Genomic DNA, 16236 nt, shown 5'->3' with positions numbered 1-16236 from the left:
AAATGAACTGTGCGAATCATTAAACTGTTAAGTGAAAGTGCATCTGCAAGTATGTTAACAGTCATTTGGTTTGGTCATTTTTTTGTTCTCTTTTTTTAATTTAAGCTATTTAGAAATCAGTTGAGATGAAAATGCCAGCAATGTGCAGCAATCAAAAAACACAGTTGGCCATTCGTCACATAATTGACACATTAAGCAAATTTAATAAACAATGCAATGGTTTTCCAAGCGTATTTTAATTTATTATTTGAGAATGACCTATAAGACAGGCCACCACTGTTCAGCTTGCTAAATAATGCGATATGCAAGCTGTGCATTTTGATTAGCATGAAACAGAAGAAATCCAGTATTGATAAAATTGATGCATACAAGCATAATCCTTGATGATAAGTTATTTTTGTGTTTATATATAGGTCTATTTTTTAGCTTCTGGAGTAAAAATATATCACATTAGAACCTTAATTACTTGCATTGAAACTAAAATTAAGTTTGGTGTATTTACTTAAAGAAGCTGTAAGGTGTTAGAAACATTCCTATGGATATGTATTAGTAGCACAGGTGTTCGTTGAGGCTATGGATTTGTTAACACTCCACAGTAACAGAAGAAAAAATGAGAAAAACCGGGTAGCATATCTATTAACAGACGTGCTACCACAAAGATGTCAGAATTTTATTTCATGAACATCTTCATGTTCTGTTTTGCCTTAGGTTAAACACTCTGCTAAAGTTTTCAAAAAAATGTCAGAATAATCTAAAAATGAGGTTTTTATTTAATAAGAGAAGACACAACATCTTTCAACACAATACAGAGTCAACTTCAATAAGCAATTTGCAGCGCAGTGGATTGATGAAGTTAATAAGTGATGATTGCGGTATGCAGATATGTACAAGAGAGCCCATCTGCAGATGTGCTCATGTGGTTAATTGTGTACCTTCAGAAAGTTTCGGGGAAATGCAGTAAACACTTTAATGAAAACTATTGCTTTGGAGACAGAGGACTTTGATCTGTTTCAGTTAACAATCATGGCTATTTTAACAAAGCCTGTGTTTGACAAAAATGTTATCGCTCGCCTTTTTGTAACTCAAACTAGACTGAACAGTGTTTATTTGTCTTATTTGCCAGAAAATAAACATCTGATAAGAAATGTTTCTGTGATGTTTTATTTTGTGTCGAAATCTGATTTAATTGATATTCTTCCACTATAGTCTCATAGTCACCAACTATATTATGTAATTATAATATATATTATTCAGAATTCATCATTGCAGTTACTGTACATTGGATGATTGGATTTTGTCTAGCTCCAGTTTAACCAAGGACACCAAGAGATATACATCATCTTAATAAATCCGTATCAATGCAGGTTCTCTAGATTTTTTGGAGTTTGTTCAACAGATAAAAAAAGGGATTTGGCATGTTTCTGTCAAATATATGCTTAAATAGAATGTCTGTTACTTGTTAAATGTTACAATTGAGTGTTCTTTTTTTCAGTTTTGTGCTTTAAATTCCCAATCAAAAAAGCTTTTGCCTTATAGAAAACAATTGTAGTTTACAACTGGTGCACTACCTATAATGTGCAAGCGTACTGAAAATCTTTATTTTTCTCATCATACAGGAGCTGCCAACTGTGGAAGACGTGACTATAATTCTGCCCGAAGATGTTGAAGTGAAGCCAATTGGAGTAGTCTCAAGTATAATTGAGCAATTAGGTATTCACAACGAGGGTTTTATGTCTCGGCACTACATTTTCTTCTTTATTCATAGTTATCACTTTTCCACTGATCAAATATATTGTACCATTTTAAGCAGTTATATCATTTCGACATGCTTTTGTATGATTTCAGTAGTCCATGTTACTTATAAGAGTAGTACAGATATATTTTTTAAAAATGTTGGAAATAAATGCATGAAATTGTGTGATGTTACAGTGAGATGGCCACTGTTATAAGTCATTGAGCTCCTTCCCCTAGAGCTACATTTCATCCTGAATTTGCTCTCAGTGCATTCTGACCTTTAAAAATAATTAATATCTCTTCTCATGCTACACCAGACAGGCTATGGAATAACTCACTCTCTCTGTTGATGCAGTCGAGGCAGACCAGTGTCAAATGCAAAATGAAAAAAACACTGCCTCCAACCTGTCTATACATCCCAGAATAAACTGAATGACTCTGAGGACAGGTCATGCCACTGCAATGTTTTGCCTAGTTGATTTACCTTAAGATCTGGAGGGGGCTAATAAACCATGATACTTCCTTTTTTCCTATTTATGTTGATATGCATGGAAATGGTGTCTGAGCACAGACCTTCCATCTTACCCTTTGCGTAGTGGACATATAAGGGGCACAACTGTGGGATTGGTATCCTTGTTCTGCACTTTTACCAAGATCCTCATATAAACCACTAGTTTTGGCACTTTTTAGGAACGGAACATATTTCTTTTAGTTTTAATTGTCTCTCAAAACCCTGACCATTAATTCATTACAGTTTTATTCATAGAATTTAATTAGCCTGTCAGAAACTTGACTCAATATTTTTGTATGCTATAATGCTTTTTTTTACTTTTTAAAGAAAAAATTAAAAAAGAAAGAAACGTTTTAAATTTTAGAGTGGTCTTTCGCAATTTGAAAACCCAGCTATAGATACATAAAATGCATAGTATAGTACTAATGGAAACTGACAGACTTTTGGCTAACAGATGAACCTGTAATTTAAATTTCTTTTAGCTTATAAGCTATATATATTATATATGATCCAAAGTACAATTATAGATAGTAGTTATTAAAAGCATTGATGGGTCAATATTTTGAAAATATGTTTGAAAAGCTGGTTTCCTTCCAGATTTCTTTCTTCATGATTAAAAAAAAAATGCATTAAGTAAAGGTATGTACAAGAAAAGATTAAATGTGAATGGATTTAGCTTAATGCTTTTTTAATAGCTGCAATTATCTTTCCAGATAAGGATTGAGGCTTAATTTTGCGTTTGCCCAGTAGATTCTGTTTTTGTGCTTTTACACCAATATGATGAGGCAGTTTCAGGGAAATATGGACAAAATATTTCTATCAGAGGCAAAAAACAAAATAATTAGTTCAAAACTAATGCTGTACCTTTTGTTAATGAAAGCAAGCTAGCTACTATTTATTGTACATCTTAAGCAAAAACATTGGCACTCATTTTTCAACTTCCCTGGCAGATTACAGCTTGTATTACCTATATATTTAAAAGCTTTTTCTTTAACTTGAAAGGGAAAGTATTTGCTATATGGACATTTACAAAGAAGGAAAACTAAATAAAAGTAAATATGTTGTAATAGCTTGACAGTACTTTGTGAATTCCTGTATGGCAAATAGTCAGCAGGGGTTCCATGGACAAAAAAAAAACTTGGCAAACCAGAGGAAGCTTCAAAAACTTCAGGTGTGTAGGGCTTCGTGGTAAACCATAGTAATCAGAATGCCTTTGGCAAGGTACTTTGGGAATAATTGACAATTAAACTGACAACTGTAGTGAGCTCCCTTCAGTAGGATGCAAAATCAGTTTATGCATAGAAAAAGGAATAATATTAAGATGAGTATGGTCTATTTTAGGTGATTTAGTGTGTGGTGGTGTTTCTTTTTAGTTCTGTAGATTTTAAAAATCAAATGGAAATGGAAAGCTTTTTTTAAATTACTTTAGGTTTTTTGACAGGGGACCAACACCTTGGAACAGTACAGTGTGATGTACATAGAAGGTTACAGGAATGAAAAGATGTAGTATGAATTTGTATGTACAGCAGGTGAATGATATAAAAGATGCAGTGGTCAGCATCACAGTGGATATTGCACAGTGGGAAGAAGAGTAAGGTGTTATGCTATATTCATGTTAAACAGTTTTAGGTGCAGGTGCAGAACCAGTATTGATGTGCTAATAATGCTCAGATATAAACGAAGTACTACAGAAGACACTAAATTGAAACTATAAATTGCTATTGCTAAACCACATAGAATATTGCATCCACCTAATGAAAGTACAATCTGTAGGGAAACTAGAGAAGAGCAGCCAGACTTTTTCATTAAACAGTAAACAGGTTTAATTGCCTACCTAATTCATTTGCACTCCTGTTCAATACATTTGGAAAATTAGGACTATACAGTGTGAACAAGCTCAGTTGAAATGTTAACCTTAATTCAACATATTGCCAAATAAACACCTTGAAGATTTAAAAAGTTAAGGAGTGCACAGTAGCATAGACATAAAGAAAATTGTGAACTTAAAATCAAACCAGTGCAGCTGGAAATCTTTGCTCCAGCAGGTTCTGATTTGAGTGTACTCTTGCTGCTGAGACTATATTCTGCAATTCCTGATAACTTACAGCCTTTCTTGTCAATTCGTAGAAGTAATAGTGTATTATAGAGCTTTTGGTAACTCATGAATATTTTGGTATAGTTGGCTTCATCAATGTATTGTGTTCGATTGGAGAGAAACATTCACTGCCCGTTATAAGAGACATCTTATGAAGCTTTTAACATGATCCCAGAAGCAGAGGGGATGAACGACTGCTCTTTCTTAATGTTAATACTTGTTAATATAATTATATTTAAATTATGAGCAGCAATATTTCTGTTTTAAGTAGAAGGGTATAAAATGTCTTCTGTTAAATGTATTAATACTTCAGACTTATACATCATACTGCTTTAGAAGTCATAGTGCAAGACCTTAAATGATTTATATCTCTATTAATAATTGGTGTTGTACTTAAAGAGCATTGAAAAAAGTAATATGTACACTTTATTTTCCAGTAATAGTTGAATCCCTGAAAGATACACCACCCCTTAAAGATGAAAGTCTCCTATTTAATGATAAAAGACTTGCAATTGGAAAGGTAAGTGAAATAATATATAATGTAAAAGCTTCCTTTCATTTTGTTTTAATTTATTCCATCTGTTATGTTTATACTTGGGCTCCCATGCAGCATGTACAGTATTCCAATAAACCTCAAATATATTATACCCGAAATACTAGGCTTTAAACAGGTTTTAGAAAAAATGATTGCATTTCAGCCTCATGTTTTAATTTTAAAATGCTTTATGAAACCCTTTAGTCTTTGGAGACTAAACATTTTACATTTGTCGACAGTTGTTGGTTTTTTGAAACACTACCACTGTCTTCAGGCTTGTGATACGGTTTGAATAACCTCTCATAACATAACCATTCCAGAACGTTGTATTATGTTTGAAAGATGTGCTAGAGTACAAAATTCTGCTGCTAAATAACCTTAAAACGGATCTTAAAATGTTTTCAAGCATAAATGACTAAAGCGATAGCAAATATCAGATGTTCTTCAGCTGAACTCTGTCCCTTCTATATTATTAATATATCATATTTGACTTTATTTTTCATGCAAGTCTGTATTGCGACATAATAGCTTTGACAAATCTATAATGAAGCTCTTTCAAGAAACTAAACTACTTAATTAGCTGCTATCTGGCAAATGGCCTATGTGGGCTGAAAAGCCTCTTTTTCATTTCTAACTGTTCTTGTGTTCTTAAAAAAATATATGAATTAATTAACAGAACGATGGTCACAAAATATTGTCAAGTCATTACAGGCTCAAGAGTTATTTTAGCATAACAAAATATAGTCTAGTGAAGTAATCAAATTCCATTTGCTGTAATTTTAGTTTATATTTTTTACTAAATGTGTTATGCTCCCATTGTCGTTTTTCCCATCCACTAGTGTTTGGAACAAAACAGCTAAAATCATATACATTTTTGTAATAAAGACTGTTGGGTGCCAATATTTTTTTTAATTTTAGTGTTGTTTGTGTCTGCAGTAACAGACTTTGTTCTATGTAGTGAAATGTTCTTTTTCCTTGTTGATTAGACCTTCAGCTTAAATACGGCTTAAGCTTTTAAGCTTAAATACACATAATTCTATGCAGAGACTTGAGCACTCATCCTTTGGTTTACTCAGGACATATGGTTTCAGGTGTTTGAAGTCAACATTATTTTCATTCTTTATGAATAAACATGCAAATTCATGAAATGTTATTATTTAATTGGGTTTATGAATGACGACTGCATGCAGTGTTTTTCTTGGGTATAACTCTGTTGAATTTCATGTAGTTTTTAGCTGCTAATGTTACTTGAAATGCATTGTAGGGTATGATGAGATCTATCTTTTTTGAGCATCACTTCGCTTTAGGAGAAGGAATTAGAGAGTAACCAATATATTTTTCCTCTTAGGTATTTGAAATTTTTGGACCTGTGTTCCATCCATACTATGTTCTTCGCTTCAACTCTGCAGAGCACATTACAGAGAAAGACATCAAAATGCATGATACAGTTTATTTTGCGCCTTCTGTGAAAGACTTTACTGAGTACATCTTCACTGAACAACTTCAAAAGTAAGTCAAATCAAAATCTTTTAAAAAAAAATTGACAGGCCTGGTTTTTCAAATTGTATGTGAGTAAAATCAATTTTCAATTTCCTGTTAGATCCTGTTAAAGTCAGAGCATGGTCCACATTTAATGACATTTCCAAAGATTCTAGCTTTTCTGACAATCATTAATGTTCTTTTAGTGTAACAATTACAAAACCAGATAAGTTGCTTAAAACATAATTATAAAGATAAATCCAAAAAAACATTAAGAATGTACTAATGAGTAAGTCTGTCCGTTTTTATTTTAAAGGAATTTATAAGCTTTAAATTATAGCATTGAGTGAATGTGCAGATTGATTTTTGCAAACACTAAGTTTGATATAACTTTACTGAACATCAGTAGTGTCCTTTTTGTCAAATTTACGAATCGTGGAAAATCAGGCCCCAAATATAATGAAAATATAGTGACATCTGAGACTTTGTTCACATGTTTTATTGTTAAGTGGTATATTAAGTATGTATTGCTTTTTCCAGTTTATTTGGTGGCTCTTCATGGTAAACTTTTATCGCTGAAAGCATTGTATATGTATATAAATCAGGAATGAAAGCTAAAATTATAAGCGTTAATAAAGGAGAAACTTTTCCACAAGAGCGTCAGGCTGTTGTTTTTAATTAATATTGCAACATATTTAAACAAACATTCATTTTAATGTCATTGTTTGCTCACTGCTGTTCCTTTACTTGAACTGTTTTGTTATTTTTTATCGTCTGTCAACAGTAGCCATGGAATGAAGAAATAAAGTATCAGGGTGCAGTCTACCCCTTTGTGTTTGTAGTCATAGTTTGCTAGGCTTTTAGAGGCCAAATGTTAATAAACAAATGCCTAGGTTATACAGTAGCCATAGAATTTTATTAATGACTTATTCACTTTCCTGATTTTAAAATTCTACAAATGTTTTCAATGAGCTGATTTACAATAGAGGGTTCTAGTTAAAATACTTTGTGTTTGCTTGTTTTCCCTGTGGTTACCATATTATAGGGATAACAATTCTATTAGTCATGTTAAAATTAAATTGAAAAACTATAGCCAGACGTGCTTCAAAAATAACACTTCAAATTCAATGTATACTATTATTTGGATGCTTTATTGAATTTGACATATATTTAATAACATAGATAAAGCTAATATGTTACTATTAGTGTTTTAGTTTTGTTTAGTTTCGAATTCCTAGTTCAGTTTGCTCCTCAAGGTTTTGTGTTGTGCTGATGTGAAGTGCCCACATGTTGACTAAAATGTAATGAGCTGGAAAAAAAAAACAAATGCATATGTGGATGAGAAAACATTTTTTTTCACTACCCAGTTATGGTGTTGAAGGCTTTAGGATTCATTGTAATTTTGCTTAGAAACAGCAGTATTTTCCTCTGTTGTAGAAACAGTTTGCTAGACAACCATTCTGTTGTGTGTCTGCGATTAGTGGTTGTTTACATCTGCTCTATCAAGTAGATATGGAAAGTGTTTTTGCATATGTAGGTTGAAGCCTAGGAGAGAGAGTAATAATGGGAATAGTGTTAGTACAGGAGTGTGAGGAATGCTTGCTGCTTATGGAATATAATTTTCTGTCAAGTGTAACATGATATCCATAGGCTGAATGTTTTCTTACTCTGAAGTACCATATCACTCATTTTTTTTTACAAATAGAAAATATGACAGTTTTATTTATAAGTTACATCACCTAATATAGATTTAAGTAAAAAGCACTTATAGCTAGGGGATTTCTTCCCAACCGAGCATGGTCAGTATACAGTGCCTTCCATAATTATTGAGACAGCAGTTATTTGCTGTATACTTAAGCAGTTCAGATTTGAGATAAAAAGATGAATGCCAAAAATTCAGTACAGAATGTAATCTTTTATTTCTGTATGTTTCTACACATATGCCACTTTTTGTGTTCCGTTCCCCAGTTGTAATGAGCCATGAGTATTGGGAAAAATTACAGTACCTTATAGTAAATTAAATTAGTATAAAACTTTATAGCTTTTGGTTGCAAGTCCTTTGCACGCAATAACTGCATCCAGCCTCTGACCCATTGGCAGTACCAAACTCTTGGCTTGTTTTTTTTAGGTTCTTTGCTTTTAGGTTTTGGTTGCAGCCATTTTCAGTTGCTGTTGGTTTTGGGGGTTTCCTTTTCCCCCTCGGGCTCCTTGGTTGCGTTGGCAGTGTGCCTTGCTGCATGATAAGGGGCTGGCCAATTCGTTGTTGGCCAGTAAATCTGGAGGCATTTTCTTGGATACAGGCAGACATGATGTTTTTGTAAACTTCTGATGTCATTCTGCTGCTACAATCATTAGTTATATTGTTAATAAAGATGAGTGGGGCAGTTCCAGAGGAGGTAATGCATTGCCAAGCCATGACACTACCTCCACCATGTTTCACACGTGAAGTAGTATGTTTTACATCATCTGCAGTTTTCCTCCTTTCTCCATACTTTCATCTTGTCATCACTTTGGTAGAGGTTTATCTTTGTCTCGTCTGTCACACTTCATTCCAGAACTGTATTGGCTCATCTCTGTACTTTTTATTATACATTGTAGTTGTTTTCTCTATTTTTGGTGCTAATGAGAGGTTTACATCTTGCGGTGTAGCCTTTAAATTCTACTGCGAACAGTAGCTTACCCCGCCACTGGGGAAGTTGTTGGTGATTTCAGCCATGAGTCCATGAGTTTTTCTTCACAGCTCTAATAATTTTTCTACCATCAGCTGCAGTTGTTTTCCAGGATATGCCAGATTGTTGGCTTTGCTATGCCCAGTTTCTGTGCTGTGGTTCTGATTGATTTTTTTCCCCCCAACATCCAAACTGCTTGCTTTTCATTCAAAACAGTTCTCTAGTCTTTGGATGGTTTAGGCCCTTCTGACTCCAAAGGGAAGAGCAAAGGCTACATCCAACAATACACATTCACATTCATTTTTATGTGCACAAGCAATGCAACAGGATTCACCTGACTAATAAGAAACACCTGGCAGCCAATGGTCCAATGGGGGGGATCAAGTACAAAAAGTGGTATTATTCTAAAATAGTGCAACATATAAGCACAGAAATACCCAAACAGTTTACAATCTGTATTTTTGCCTCATATTTACCTTTTCATCTTAAATCCAAATTCCCTGAATATACAGCAAAAATTGAAATTTTCATTTTATTGTCCCAATACTACCTGGATTGGATTAAACTGTACATTTGTGTGTATATATACAGATTTACCTTTTCCTTTTCTTTCCTTGTAGTCTTTGAAATAAAAAGACCAGATGATTTTTGTCAAGTAGTAAGGAAGAATGTCTAAAATACAGTTTGTTGTTTCAAGTTGAGTATAAAAGGTAACTGTGCAACTGATGTCACTGTTACAAAATATGGTAACTGAAATAAAACAGAACAGTAGTGTTATATAAATGTTATTTATTCTACTATTTTTTTAATTATAAGCATTGAGGATTTAGTTTTGCACAGAGAAAATCTGAAATGTTATACACAACTTTTTGCTGGGTTGAATTTGAATGGTTACAGTTCATTCTATTTGTTAAAGGATGCATAATATTAAAGTGTAATATCTTGTAGGTTATATCATTTTGAACTCAAAGCTTCTTTGAAACAAATGCATGCTTCTGAATAACAGAACATTTATGAATCTGTACTATATCAAATTTTAATTTTTTATAGTTGTATGATAATGTATGCAAATTACAACGTGACTTAAAATGCAAAACTCAGTGATGCATAAAAATGTTAACAGCTCCACTTCCTCTCCTTGGATTATATTTTAGCATGAGTTTCATCAGTTTTTATACACTCCCTGTACTCCGGTACTTGCAATAAGGTACAATAAGGTCCCGCAGTCAGCCTTTTAATATTTAAAAGGAAATATGTAATTAAAGTACTATATGCAAATATTAAAACATGAGAGTTTTAAAAAGCCCCCAAATGTATTTAAATCACTTTTATTTCTATTTCTTCACATGTCATTAGTTTTAAAAAAGCTTTTATTATGGCTATAATAGAAGTTTTAATTTTATTGAATAGTTTGCTATAACCAATTGGACCAATGTAGTTCTGAGACTGAACTCGTGAGATAAAGCTTTTTGCTTTTGTGAGGGATTAGTTTTAGCTTTTGGAATATTTAATTGATTTGCATACATTCCTGTTGGCAGCATTCTCAAAATAAATTTTACTTCTGTTGTGCTCCAGAAACATTTAGAACCTCAGAAAAAGTATGAAGGCCAGACAGCAATATGTTTAATTAACATATTACTGTAGTTGGGACAAATGCATTGAATTCTGGTGTCTCTGTGACTACTAATGACTGATGGTTAAAGGGTCACCTTAAGTAGTTATAGTGTTAAGTAAAAAAAATGGTTACCTAATTTTTTTATCAGCTACAATGCTGTTGTGGAGACCTGAGATCACAGGTGGTCTCCTTGGACATTGACATGTGGAAGGATTGCTTGGATTCCTTAGATAAAGAATTTTGTTGTTGAAGACATTCAAGAAAGTAGCTGCATGAGCATGCAGATCCTCCAAAGGAACGGGTAAAGGTTCATTCCACACTGGAAGAATGTGAAGGAAAGGCACAAGTTGACATTGCTTCTTTCCTTTACCTTTTAGCATGGAAAGAACTTTTACCTAGAATTTTTTGTTGTGTTGTTTCTGTCAACCTCTTTCTTGGACCCTGTTTCCTCACTTTCTCAGAGTTAAGTTTCGGTGTCATTTAAGTTAAAGTTTATTTGTCACTCCAGCCATATACAAGTATACAGAGGAGCAAGATATTGTTCTCCAGGTCTACGGTGCGAATACAGACAAGACACTGACAAGAAAATGCTATAGACAATGTAGACATAGACGTTACTGACAGGGTACAGGGTATGTAAAGTGCAATGTGCATAGTGCAATTTACTTTACAGGATTGTGCAAAGAATACATCAGACAGTATGCCTGACATGAGGCAAAAAAGAACTAAGTTTCCAGATTTGGAGTAGGTGCAGTAGGTACCAGGAGCTTGTTGAAGAGCCTGAGAACCTGTGGAAAAAAGCTGTTACAGAGTCTGGTGGAGCTGGCCCGTATACTGCGATACCCTTTACCAGATGGTAGGAGGGCAAAGAGGTTGCAGGAGGTGTGGGAGGGATCGTCCACAATACTGGAGGTTTTGTGGGTGCAGCATTTCTGGTATATGTCCTGGATGGATGGAAAGGAGGCTCCAATGATGTTTCCTGCCATATTGTTGCAGGGACTTGTGGTCTGAGACCTTACAATTCCCAAACCAAACAATGATACAGTTGGTCAAGATGCTCTCGATGGTACCTCTATAGAATGTGGATAGTATGGGGGGGGGTTGCCCTTCTCAGTCGCCGCAGGAAGTGGAGAAGTTGTTGTGCTTTTTTAGCTAGGGAGGTCGTGTTGATGGTTCAAGTGAGGTCATCTGTGATATGCACACCAAGAAACTTAGTACTTTTAGCTGTCTCCACAGGGGAGCTGTTGATGTGCTGTAGTGATCAGCGTGAACCCCCCTGAAGTCAATTGTCATCTCTTTTGTCTTATCTCCATTCAGAGACAGATTGTTGTTTAAGCATCAGTCCGCTAATTGTTCCACCTTCTCGATGGTACCTCATCGTTGTTACTAATGAGCCCCACCACTGCTGTGTCATCAGCAAACTTAATGATTTAATTTGCACTGTGTTGAGCAGTGTAGTCATGAGTCATCAGTGTGAACAGGAGCGAGCTGAGTACACAGCCCTGGAGGGGGGGGGAGGGGGGTTCTGGTGTTCAGTTTGGTGGTACTAGAGATGTTGTTTCTAATCCGGACTGTCTGAGGTCTCTCGGTCAGAAAGTCCCGAATCTAATTGCAGAGGGAGGTGTTGAGATTCAGCAAGCTCAGTTTTTCTGTCAGTTTCTGCGGGATGATTGTGTTGAATGCTGAACTGAAGTCAATGAACAGCATTCTTACATAAGTGTCCCTCTTATCCAGATGGGACAGGGCAAGGTGAAGGGCGAGGGATATGGGATCATCGGTAGACCGGTCGGGATGATATGAAAACTGGAGGGGGTCCAGAAAGGTGGGGAGTCTGGACTTAATGTGGCCCATGACTAGCCTTTCGAACACTTCATGATAATTGGTGTGAGTGCCACAGGGCGATAGTCATTGAGACAGGACATGGTAGTCTTAGTAAAAAAAAAAAAAATTTTGGATACTCATGCTGATGTATAAAACTTGTTAGAGGAATTTGTTGGTATTAATATTACCCTGGAAAAACCGATAAGTTTCCAGACATCTTAACACCTTCAATCTCAATCTTAATGGTTAAGCAGCAAGTCAGCATGTAGTAATCTGTAGTAAAAACATGCTTAATTAAAATTAAAAGTTAGCCAGTATAATGGTTTTTCGGTATCTTGGGACTAGAGGACTGTAATACATGACGGATATGTTATGAAACTGAGCAGTGCATAATGTAGTGGCCTAATTATACTATCATACTCAAAATGATTACTCTTGGGCTTGAAAAATATTAATGAAAACAATATTGTCTCTTTTCTGTGACTTGCATATTAATTTACAGCATGTTTGGCTTATATTCTTTAGTCTTATTTGAAAGATGTACAGGATCATACAATTATTTAGGTCTTGGGGTGACTAATAATCTCTTTATGGAACCACAGAAAAGATAAGAGTAAGATATACATTATAGAATTATTTGTATTTTTCACCTTAAAATAATAGGTTTCAGTGATTTCAGCGCTTTCATGACTGGTGTTTCTCTCTTTTACTAAGGTGTTTATACTTTTAAGGCGCAGAATGTTCAGAATGGTATAAACAAGGGCACAGCCTCAAGGACAGCTATCCTGTAATAAAATTGAATTCAGAGCAATATTTAGTTAGTGCATACAGATGACAGTGATTTAATCTATCATCCATTTTTCACTGGCATTTACAGTATCAAATCCTGCAGTAACTATATTTTGTGTGTGTATTGTTTTACCATCAGACTTTATTAAGATTATAGGATACTTTATGAATGAATTAAGTGAAAATGCCATTCACCTAATTCTTTGGGGAATGTGGCCTGTGTGAAGCAATGAGCAAAATAGATGTCTAGTTTATAATATGGTTCTTCACATTTGACAGGTCTTTAAAGTGTGCTCCTTGGCTAATTAGTTTTTCTCTTCTGGTTTTAATCAAAAGGATGTGAGATCTAGATATGTGAATCGCCAAATCATCAGAGGAGTGAAATTTTCTTCTGTTCCGTAGAGATAAAAATGAATTCAGGCCAGCAAGATTGGTGGAAGCAAGTTCTGTATGTTCAAACACAGGATGGGGATAAATAATTTGCTTGTTTTGGGACTCAACTATTAAATTATATATCATCTGTGGATATGAAAAAGAAATGTACTAAAATACATGGCTGTGCAATGTATTTGATTTAATCTGCAGTACTCGGTCATGTTTACATTCTAGGAAGAGCTTTGTTGTTTTCTTCTTTGATAACCAATGCACTAACAGCAACCCTTTTTTCATAAGAAACGCGTCTCAGACATCTACCTTTATAACAAACCATTTTTATACATTGGTAAAAACGTGTTCATATCACTCTGGTCTAGTATTTTCATTTGTGAAAAAAGCTTCAATCCATGCAGACCTCAGTCACCGTTTCTAAACCTTTGTTAACATCATATTTTATTTGCTTAATTTTAATCAATTTATGCTGTGTAAATTATTTTTGTTTTGCAGCTTTGATCTGAAATGTGATCTGTAAATTAAATTTTCTGAAAGATAATGATAAATTATGAATTTATGATTCAGCTATTTAAACTTTTATTGCCTGCATAAAATACAACTATGAAAAATTGAATTACAGACATCTACGTTATTAATTTCTCTCTGTATGTCATTTATTTGGCAGTGCGTGATTATGTATTAAGCAGTCATTAGTAGTCTCCTCAATGATTAATGGTTTGTAGATTTAAACAAATGTACTGTACAACAAGCACCTAATATTTTTCAATGCAGTTTTCATCACTATTGTCTATATACCCGTTTTTGATCTATAAATTATATGCTGAAGGCCAGCAGAAAACTAATGAATATAAATGTAAATTATAACTACATTTAAGGAGTGCTGTAGTCTCCAGACCATAGTATAGCTACATGAGAGTGAAAGCAGGCTCATAAAGTAACTAACTGAATGAAGTAGTACCTATACAATTATATCTGTACTGCTTGCCATGACAACGTCTCTTAATACTGTTATTTTTTATTCATAATGTGTCGCCTCATTCATCATGCTTAACTTTATGAATGCAAGCTATAACAGGAATTATAATGGTGGCAAATGTTTTGATAAAACTTTCAGGACAATGTACATAAAAGAGGGATAATCTATGCTGTAATCATTTATTTTTTTGGTTTTGATTTAAATGTTTGGTTTTTTTCCAAACAATGTTAATTATAAGCATGACCTATTAGTTTCCTTGTGCAACAATCTCTTGTTGCTATTCTGCTCCTGAATCCCAGTTAATGATGTGATATATACAAGTGCTGTGAAGTACCAAGGACCACATCTCATCCAATGTGAAGTGGATGAAATGGCTAGCTCACCATTTTGCACAAAAAATGCCATTTGTTGAATAGCACTTTTCTAGATTGATAAGAATAATGTATATCATTATAAAAATCAGGGGTTTTAAGATGCTGCTATAGCTCTTGTAGAGCACTTCCCTTAATGCAAGCATGTGGCTCATGAATGACCAGCTACACCTGAAATTGTAGTTTCTACAGGGAAGAGTGGAACTGATCTTGCTAATGGGATTTCTGAAGTAGCTGCCGGTAGTCTGATTTAGTGATGGAAAGCAGCTCTTAGTGTTACGTTCTTCAATTCTGTGTGACTCAAAAGTCTGTTTTCTTGTAATTTAATGTAAACTCTTTGCATTTTTTGTGCATGTAGTCAGGCTGAATAATAACATAGCGAAGATTAGTAGAACCATTTGTGAGTAGTGACAAAAAACACATTTTTTCTTAAGGTGTTGTGGAAAAATGTAAATACATTTTTAAATCTTATTTTTGTAATTGGCTTCATTATTTAACCTGACATACATTTCAGGACATTGCAGACAAAAGCTAAACAATTCTGAACTTCTATTCCCAATATCTTTAATAATATCTTTTAGTGAGAGAGGTTCTGATGCATCATGGAAAAATGACCAAGAACCACCCCCTGAGGTAAGTATAGTCTGCTTTTGTTTTTCCCTGAAGTCAAATAGTATTTTTTTCTCTCTGTTTCATACTAGAGAGTGCACTCCATAACTGAGAACTACAGAAGAAAAACCTTACTTTTCTGGTCTTTTAAGTGCAGCAGAGTTAATCATACATGTGAAAATGTTAGCTGAGACAGGCTTGTGTGTTCAAAAGGACAGTTAACATACCTTCCAGAGCTAGAGCCTCTTCATTTGCCATTACAGTGGCCACTTGAACTGTCACATTTTATTATATTAAAATATGGAATGATAATGTGTTTAATTGAAATTCTTTGACTTTGATCACCGCAAATCACTCTATAATGTCAAAATGTAAACACATTTCTACAGATCCTGCTAAATTAATTAGAAATATCCATCCATTTTCTAAGTGCTTTTTCCCTGAAAAGAATAGGGCACACACTGGAACACAAACATGCACACACTCACACCAGGGCCAATTTTCCCAGAAGCTAATTAAACCTACAAGTATGTTTTTAGGATGTGGGTCGAAACCCAGGGAAACACAGAAAGAACATACACACTCCAAGTAGATAACACCCTGGTACAAAACTGAACTTTTAGCGCCAGTGCTTTGAGGCAG

General features: G+C 34.4%; 1 protein-coding gene across 1 annotated transcript in view; it reads left to right on the top strand.

Moving 5' to 3' along the window:
* naf1 (nuclear assembly factor 1 homolog (S. cerevisiae)) overlaps positions 1-16236 on the top strand; it is a 39699-nt gene that overhangs the window by 15208 nt on the left and 8255 nt on the right. The window contains exons 4-7 of the mRNA XM_088917647.1: positions 1617-1710; positions 4778-4860; positions 6224-6384; positions 15567-15618. Of these exons, the coding sequence (XP_088773773.1) occupies positions 1617-1710; positions 4778-4860; positions 6224-6384; positions 15567-15618 (390 nt within the window). The remainder of the gene's footprint in view (positions 1-1616; positions 1711-4777; positions 4861-6223; positions 6385-15566; positions 15619-16236) is intronic.

Source organism: Atractosteus spatula, chromosome 1, assembly GCF_055471065.1.
Source record: "Atractosteus spatula isolate fAtrSpa1 chromosome 1, fAtrSpa1.hap1, whole genome shotgun sequence".
NCBI classification, from domain to species: Eukaryota; Metazoa; Chordata; class Actinopteri; order Semionotiformes; family Lepisosteidae; genus Atractosteus; species Atractosteus spatula.
The sequence above is the reverse complement of the archived record's forward strand: the minus strand, read 5'-3'. Positions and strand labels throughout refer to the sequence as shown.